The following is a 9,616-nucleotide window of genomic DNA, read 5'->3' on the forward strand; positions in this document are numbered from 1 at the left end:
GTCCATTTACCATTTACATACTAATGATGACTAATTAATAATAATCAGTTACTCTTGTTTGTACAGTGATACTAAGTAATCCCTTATAATTTCATGATTATGACAAGTAGCTGCAGTTTTTAAATTCACCAAGAAAACTGGTGAATGAGTACAGCTAAAATGTAAATGTATTAATTAATCACTTAATTAAAAGAACATTTTGTTAAATTAGGTGGTCAAAATAAGTATAAAGATACATGGTTTCATCAGCTATGTTGAGTTTTAGATTTTAAATGCATTCATTAGACTGTATTCAAAACACACTAAAAATGATATATTAAGATGATGATCTCTAGTTTCATCCATACAATGATGTTTATTAGTAAATGATGTCCATTTAGAGTAAAATAGACCATAAAGCAGGGTATGCTTCAGGGCGTATCTACCTTATGATTGACAGCTCATTCTCAGTGAGTCTGTCCAGCTCAACACACCAAACTCAGATCAAACTGTCAAACTAGGCAGATCAAATATGAATCCAGATTTTGTTACTGTGTTTCCTATTTCTTTCCTAAAATCCTTTCAGAAACATATTTTAGTGTTTATCTGGAATATGAGATTGTGTGTGAGCCGCCATTGTTTACTGCTACGAATGAGTTAAAACCAAGCGCAGCCAATGAGAGCAGCTCAATTTAGAGTATGTCACTGCTATTGGCTCTGAAAAACCATCATGGCAATGGCCATAATGCAGAACTCGAGGCTTCAAAAAGTACTCACATGGGGTTCACATTTGCTTAACCCCAGCAGGAAAATCTCAGAACAAAACTTGTACTATTCGTTAAAGATGACTTGCCAGGTGTAGCACCAATGCCTGTGGCCTGAGTGAGAATTCAGGCTGCAGCAGACAGTTGACTTGTTATCAGAGCGCACACTCAGACTCCTATTAAAGTCTCAGAGACAGGGGGCATTATCTGATTCCGATGATGAGCATCCTGCTCCTCCATCTTTGGAGGCTCTTGTCATTATTGGCCATTACCTGTAATGGTATACTCTGAGCTGGAGAGACACAGTTCAATAAGCCTCTCACTATTCACCCACGCACTCAGTAAAACTTTCAAAATGCCCTTGCCATTTTATAGACCTTACTTGTAGTATTTCCAGGGAATTTGTGAATGTGTGTGGGTGTGTGAAGTCATTGTTGTGGGTGTAAGAGAGAGATACCCTGAGATTATATTGGTATTTTCATTGCTAGCATATGGTCACCAATGTTTTCTTTACTATGGATCAGTTTCACTAGGGCAGTGATTTATAAGGGAAATATACTCTGCCCTCCACTACGGTGTTAGTTATTAAATCTTAAGATTACTGTGTAAAACCTATAACAAGCTACTGATATGATGCATTGTTAAAGATAAAACTAATCAACATAATATAAAAAATTAAATGGATACAACAATTCAAAAGTATTTTTCTACTCATAAATAAATGCATCGATAATTGTAATCAGAGCAGGAATTTCATCCTGTGTCTAGCCTTGATGCTCTCTTGAAAATTGTACACCCATTGGCCACTGTGGCCTTTGTGCCCCTCTCTAGGCATGTTTACTTTTCCCGCCCACCTCTTTCTGGCCTCTCTGTCCCCTTCCTGGCCACCATGGAATGTTAATAACTGTTACATGTACCTGATTGTAACATAATCCACACATGTAGTGTGACCATCGACATATAAAAGAAAGACGTTGCGTCTCCACTTCCTCCCACTGTACAAAAATTAAGCCGAAATATCTCGGATATGGCAGCTGCCATCTTTCGCCACTATGAGACTCTGCCCATACACCAGGCCAACTCCATGGCAAGCAGGACTCAGCTGTCAATCATGACGAGAAACCCACCTTTTATAACTTTAAATAATTAATTAAAATCAGATAACCAGAACACTTGTACATCATACATCAGCATGACAAGAACAGGAACCATCTTTGGGAAAAATGTATTTGATGTGTACTTTGACATTTTAGTTTGGCCCATGTCCCATCTGCTAACATGGAGGCACTGGACTTTATGACCTATGTTGTAGTCAGCCACCAGGGGTTGATCCAGAGGTTTTGGCTTCACTTTTTCAAGAGCTGTCATCTACTCTGTCTTTATATATGTATGGATAGGTATGACCAACAGAAGTGTGAAAGAGCTCTCGTTTAGAAGCCGTACATCCTGCATAGCAGAAGTTACCATAGACTGTAACTCAACTAGCTAACTGTAGCCAGGCTCTACCTTGCCTGTGAACAAGATAATAATAATTATCTGTGAGTCCTGCAGTGTGTTTACAGCTTGCAGAGATAACAGAGCTTACAGAGCTAAAAGCAAATGGACCTAAACACTGGGTGCTCCGCTTAACAGCTAACTGGAGAGTTAGGAAACTATTTGAATGGAGTTTATTTCAACGTAATTATCTGTCAGGCAGCAACAGTGACCATGTAACGTTAATTTTCAGCTGACCGAACAAACAAAAATGTCATCCTACAGGGCAAACGGTATTTTCCTTTTTTATCATTTTTCTCTGTTATTTGTGTTTGTGTGATGAAAAAATAGTCCCCAATAGATGATTGGCTCAGTCATTCTATGCTAACACTCTAGCTTACACAACACAACTTTGAGTGCTAGCAGGCAAACAACATCACCTCAGTGAGAAAATTTGAAATTTCAGCCCTTAAGAAGTTTCTTTTTTGTAAACTGCTGGTTCTAAGGGCCCTATTTACCACATACCACTACATTTATTATTAGATCTGTGTTTGGATAGTGCTAGGGAATCACTACTCAAGGTATGATGTATGTTAGAGTGATAAAATAGAGCGTGAAAACCAACATCTACCAAATGGATAGAAGTTGACTACAAAATGAGAAGTCTTCATCCTCAAAAAAAATCCATTCTCTCCTTTCCCCTGTAGCTGTCTCGTGCCGGAAGCAGGATGGTGGGCAGGCAGACATTGAAGCTTGTCTTCAGTTTGCCAGCTCCATGCCGCCTCTCACACAGCCCTGCCAGCTGCCCTGCCAGGAAGACTGTCAACTCAGCAGCTGGTCCAAGTTTTCCCTCTGCACAGCCGATTGCGTGGGCGTCAGGACCCGCAAGAGGATGTTAGTCGGTGAGTGACAGACTTTAACTTGCAGCTGACTTCCAGATTACACCAACCTTTAGATCATGGATGTGAAAAACTGACTTTGGATGAAACTTTTTATATGTGTAAAGTTGACTGTCCTTCCTACAGTTCCATAGAAAAATAATCCCAATCCAAGCAGGCCTCTAACTGTGTAACAGTATCCATACTTTGCTTAAGGATCAGTAATCAAAAAATGGCAAAATCTTAAGTAATTTTATGAATATATATTTTTTGCAGGGAAGAGCAAAAAGCGGGATCAGTGTAAAAACCATCAGATGTATCCGGTGAGTGAGACCCAGTACTGCCCATGTAACAAGTACAATGCACAGCCTGTGGGCAACTGGTCGGACTGTGTACTACCTGAGGGTGGCCGCATGGAGGGTCAACTGGGCATGAAGGTCCAAGGTGACATCAAGGAGTGCGGCCAAGGATATCGTTACCAGGCCATGGTGTGCTACGACCAGGACAACCGCATAGTGGAGACCTCTCGCTGCAACAGCCACGGTGAGCCTTAAGCCTAACCTCTCTTTCTAGCAACACCAGCACTAACTATATTTGAAAACTGATTGAAGAAGGCACCAGGTAAATAGGGAATCCAAAATTTTTTAATTTTTAAATAATCTAAAAAACGTTTGTGGACCTATTAACCTTTGCTGATATAATTTACTCTTCCTTTTTAGAAAAACTTAAATCTTTGAGTTTCAGAAAGAAAAAAATCTGCATTTCAGGAATGTGGTCACAAAAGTTACAAAGTACATCCACACAAAGCCGGTTAATTCTTTCCATTTCAGCCACCCGTCCAAACTAGAGAGTGTAAATCTTGAAAAACATTGACCTAAGCCATCTCAGTGAGGGTTGGGGGCTGTGTGGTAGAGTTAAGACAACCAGGATACCAGTGCATGTGAACGATCTCTTATTTTGTGTGACTCTTTTGGAAGGCACTGACAAACAACATCTTTTGCCGTGGATATGAAAATGTATTGGATGTAACTCAAATTAAAATTTGGACTTCAAACAAGACAAACCCTGAAATGACTACCAATTGTCTCCACCGTGATCTTATTTGTAGTTGTGCTGTAGGAACCAACTTTCAATGTAACTCACTGAGATAGGTAAAGTAGACAACAACTGTTCTTCAACATGCAATCCTGTTCAAATATTTGAGATCAATCGCCCTCTTTAGACTGATCACATTTGACACAGCTCAGGTTCAGTTGTCCGTGCGTCCTTTCATCAAACCTCCAGTGTGAATTGGGTAATCTATCAGGGGAACTTGGTGTTGTATTTGCTGCCAGAAGCCCAAATCTGTCAGGCCACTTTGCGGTGAGCTGTATTAACATTCAGCGGTATATGCCAGTAAAGGGAGAAAAGGGAATCACGAATCAAAGTGCTGTCGTATTCTGCATCTTAGCCTAGGGAAAATACAGAACACATCAAAGCACTCGGAGGAATGAGTGTGTCTATTTGCTCATTGAGGAACCCGTCTCGTCGTGAGTCAAAGCTTTGCTCCCAGTAGGAGCTGCTTGATGGTTGTAACTTAAAAAAAAAAACAGGACTGAGAGTTTGTACTGCTTCTTTCTCTTGGTGTTTGATTGGCTCTCTTCTGCCGGTAGTATTGTGGGAGTAACATGGTTATTGCTTGCTCCTTCCTGTTGATATTTGCCCTCCGGCTACAGTTGGATATCAGGGATGCTAGGTTCGTTTGTGTAAGGAGTCAGGGAAAGGACCGCATGGGTGAATCTGGAGTCAGCACCAATGAGTAACAGCGAGAATGCTTTCATGCCTGAGGAAAGTTTCTGATTGGCAGCCAGGCTGGGGGTTTCGCTTAGAGTTCTGTTTTTGATAAGAAATTCAGAGCATCAAATTGAGGATTCCATCTTCCTTACATCTCCTCACAACAGGTCAGATCAATATGCAGTCAAGATATTGTCCAAAATCCTACCTCAGATGCTGTAACACTGCAATTTGAGATCCCATAGTTACTCATTAATTCACTGTTCTGGTGTGTTTTCTGGTGTGATTTCTTCCCTCGACCTTTCCCTGATTTACCTTGGACAATCTTTTAATTAAAGCTGTGTTTTATGGACACATATTGAGCGTATTTGTGGATAGATTGTGATAATAATTAATATATCTTATTCCTGAAAATTGTACATGTCTTGTGGCTGATCTTGTCTTGTGGGAGCTCTCACAGGTGGCATACAGTGCCGGTCATTTTTGTTTAATGTCTGTTTTCTGAGTTTCACTATGTGCTTTTCACACAATTGCTGCTACTCGTTGTTGCAGTATCTGTGTGCGCCTGCTTGTCCACAGCAATTCTCAATTCTGCAAATAGTTTTCTAATAATAATAGCATGTTCTGATTAACCCATATCAATTTCAGGCTTGAACTAACAAATTCCAGTTAGTCCAGCCCACTTCTGGTTTAAGCACCACCCATGCCTGGTTCAACCCGTCCATTCCAGATACAGATACAGATAATTTAATTAGTTGAACAGATACAGATACAGATAATGGTTTACTCGCTTATCCCTACAATCAATGCTGATCATTTGTGCCATGGAAAATCAGCAGTATCACCACACGGGCCAGCCAAGTTAAAAAAGGCCAAGATTTGTAAACCACTGGAACCACTGAGCAGAGGTCCGTCTCCAATCTAGACTGGATAGGCAATTTGCGTAAAGCATTTGATACAGTTAATCATGATCTTATTACTTATATCAAAATTAAATTTGTCATCTATTGTCCTGAAAAATGTTATTGCATTTTAACCCCTCACTCACATCACCATATATTTTTTTTTTAAACTCAAGAAACGGTAGCTTTGCTGTTAAGTTCTTAGTTTAAGTTAAGTCTTGGACCCCAAAGCATTGTTATTAAAGAACTGAAGATTCTTTAATAACAATCCAAACCAAAACCAGAACAGAAGCAGGCCAGGTGAGCCAGGGAGCTGAGGGGTGAATCTTCTGCAGAATCAGTACAGGAGAATCTGGACTCAGGTTACGTAGCCGAACAGACATTGCACAGTGAGAGTGTAGACACACCAGCTCTCAAAGAAACAGAAAAGGGAGGGGGAACAGAGAGAGGACAAAAAGAAAGCACAACAACATAGACATACTAAGCCAAACCATAATATTTGCGGTCCAACACTTACACTCGTAATGAACCTGAGACACTTCCTCAGTAAAATCGGAGGATTAAAACTGGAGTTGAAGCCAATGCTAGGCCTACTGGTACTTTATAGGACTGTTTGTGAGCAAGTCCTGTCCAGGAAAATTCGAACATTCTTAAAAAGAGTAAGATCCCTTTATAAGCATGTTTTCCAAAATGCTGAAGTATAGCTTTGAGTTAAATGTTCAATGAGTCCATTTTCTGCACAGAAAGAATAAAACCAGTTGTTCATCCTTACCAAAATATCAGAACATTTCTGTTCCAGCAGAAGTATACAAACAGTGCTTCCTTTTACTGCTCCAGTCACTGGATCATGGCTCTGTACTGAAGCTTGTCTGTCTTTATGTAATTGGTTACAGGGTACATAGAGGAGGCTTGCATCATCCCCTGTCCGTCTGACTGTAAACTGAGCGAGTGGTCCAACTGGTCTCGCTGCAGCAAGTCCTGCGGCAGTGGGGTCAAAGTTCGCTCCAAGTGGCTCAGAGAAAAGCCCTACAATGGCGGTAGACCATGTCCTAAACTGGACCATGTCAACCAGGTGAGAGAGGTCTCACTTTAAAATGTGTTAATGTTTCAATAACAGATGACAATTTGGTGCTTGTCTTTGTGGTGTGCAAGATGAGAGGAGGGTTCCTTTTACTCTTACTTTAAATCCATATTTACACGTACAAGTACAATAATCTGAATGACTTTTTTCTGTTACTCCTTCCTCTTCTGATGAATGAATTCCATCCACAGGCTCAGGTGAGTACACTGTTTTTACCTCATTCTGTAGTTATTATTTCAGAAATTGGTCTTTATTATTTCAGAAATTGTGTTTTTCTGGCTTTTAGTCAAATTGTTACAGGAAAAATGTGATAAATAATACTTTAATTTAGATTGGATTCCAATGTAATTCATAATTGTTAAAATTGCAGTAGGTCATTTTTATAAAAACAACTTACATGAGACTTGTTCCTCTGGGTTGGAAGTTTGAAAGTAGTTGATTATTGATTCTCATGAGTCTCATTCCCGACTGAACTCAACTATCTTTCTTGGCTCTGATTGGTTGTTTTTGTTCAGGCCTGATTGTTTCACAGATTATCTGTCTCATGTACTACTGTCAGGATATAGTGAAAGTTTCAACGAATGTGACAAAAATTGTTCTTACAAAAATGACCTACTGCAAACACATTACATACACATTTCCTGTACACGAGCAGACCGTCGTGTTTGTGTGTGTCAGGTGTACGAGGTGGTTCCATGCCTCAGTGACTGTGGGCAGTATGTCTGGGTGGCAGAGCCCTGGAGTGTGTGGAAGGTCAGCAATGTGGACCTGAAGGATAACTGTGGTGAAGGTGTTCAGACCAGGAAAGTCAGGTAAGATAAGCCAAACCATGTCGAGGCAACCAGACTCTAGGCCTTTCTCAATCTGCATTCTTGTCTGTACTCATGGACTTTTGCAATGTCATCAACAATTGAAGGTCTGCATTTAGCCAATAAAGCTCAGAAAGAAAGCTGTTTTTGGAAACACTTTAAAAAAATACTCAAACCATCTTTCTATCACCGTCTGTCACTTCAACCAATCAGATCAACAAACCATATAACGTAGTCAAAATCTCGGGAGAACAATGAAAACATATTTTCCATGGAGAAAAGTCTTCAGTGCCGTACTTTGGTCTTCTTTCAATGAAGAAACACTCTCCAGTTCTGATAGATCTGATGCTAACAGTATCTACGCTACATAGTGCCGACCCCCATTGCTGCCAGTACTTAAATGATGCTGATTAGTTCAGTACCGCTGTACCAGCAACAAACATAGATTGAATCCTGGAAAGATGCATTCTCACATAATTTTGTAATCTCTAGAGTCCAGCTGCCTTATAAGGTTAACAACCAGACAATAATATCCATACATTATCTGGTCAATTTATCAAAATAGTGCTTACTTGATGTTTTTGAAGATAGGACACCCATACACGAGGCAAGACTGGCTGGTCATCTCAGGGGCATGTGCATGTCTGTAAGGGGCTTTAGAGACATGTATTTAACATAGTAATGACTTATCTCTTTTCCAGGATAAAGGTTGATTACATCCAGAAATACATTTTTCAAAAATGGACTGTCAAGTGTTTTAACTATTCCTGCTGATGAGTGGTTCAAATGAATAAAGATGCAGTAATGCCTTTCACAGATGATGGGGTAAAACTAACTTGAACCCCCTTTGTATCCAGATGTATGCTGAACACTATAGACGGGCCCTCCGAGCAGGTGGAGGACTACTTGTGTGATCCGGAGGAGATGCCTCTGGGGGCGCGCAACAGCCGGCTGCCCTGCCCCGAGGACTGTGTGTTATCAGACTGGGGAGCCTGGAGCCCATGTCTACTGGTATGAATGACTCATTACCTTTTCTGTTACTGTACTACTCCTCTACAAGAGGTTGTTATGGGAAAACGCTTGTAGTAGTTGTACAATACAGTCATGAAGAATAAGACATAAATAAGTGCTTTATAATGACTAATAAAGAGCCAATATAATAATATAATAAGCAACTAGTTAATGGTGAATATGTGTACCTTTTTAATATAAAGTGTTACCGAATTTATAATCTGTTATATGTTACAGCAGTTCTCGATGCGTCTTTATAACAGACTAAAGTTATGAAAGTTATAATGTGCTGTGTTAGAAATGCTAAACTTATAATACTTGATAAACCTTGTTATAGGTTGTCATGCCTGATTATAAACATTTATAAAGAGTTTTATAAAGCCTTATAAATGCATTATAAGGTCTTATGAATGTGCTTATAATGCATTATAAACATTACCTTCATAGTAACTGCAGCGGCATGAGGAGGCAAACATTGCCTTTAAATATGAAATGGGAAATGTAATGAAAGGTGTTTGTTACAGGAGATAAGGACATCAACAAAGGTTATTTGTTTGTCATGTGTGCACACACTCTAACAGTGTGGATGAATAAGTCATGATCCTTTCTTCTGCTCCTCAGCCATGCAATGGGAACAGTACTCGGGAGAGGAGTGCTTACCCGCTCCGTCAGCCTGGAGAGGAGAAGGGTTGTCCTTCAACTAAAGAAACGGAGCCCTGCAAACTTAACAGCAACTGCTTCCACTACTCCTACAACATCACTGGTGAGACTCAAACAGAGCCTCAGCTACATGCAGAGGCGGCAGAATTACAGTAAAAGACAAAGTCATGCTCTTGAGCTGGGTTCCATTAAAGAGTAACTCAACCCCAAAACCACAGGTACACAAGTATTTGAATTCTACATATTTTGCTGTAATGAAGATAAGTTAAGATGTTCCTTATTCTTA

At 40.0% G+C, this 9,616-nt stretch overlaps 1 protein-coding gene across 1 annotated transcript in view; it reads left to right on the forward strand.

Annotated features, from left to right (window-relative positions):
• The window catches only part of LOC118342459 (thrombospondin type-1 domain-containing protein 7A-like), a 153,783-nt gene that overhangs the window by 115,883 nt on the left and 28,284 nt on the right, over nt 1-9,616 (forward strand). The window contains 7 exon segments of the mRNA XM_035681013.1: nt 2,924-3,118; nt 3,371-3,637; nt 6,663-6,841; nt 7,042-7,047; nt 7,529-7,662; nt 8,517-8,670; nt 9,292-9,433. Coding sequence (XP_035536906.1) covers nt 2,924-3,118; nt 3,371-3,637; nt 6,663-6,841; nt 7,042-7,047; nt 7,529-7,662; nt 8,517-8,670; nt 9,292-9,433 — 1,077 coding nt within the window.

This window comes from Morone saxatilis, unplaced genomic scaffold (genome assembly GCF_004916995.1).
Source record: "Morone saxatilis isolate NCDOM2014 unplaced genomic scaffold, NCSU_SB_2.0 Contig9, whole genome shotgun sequence".
NCBI lineage: Eukaryota > Metazoa > Chordata > Actinopteri > Moronidae > Morone > Morone saxatilis.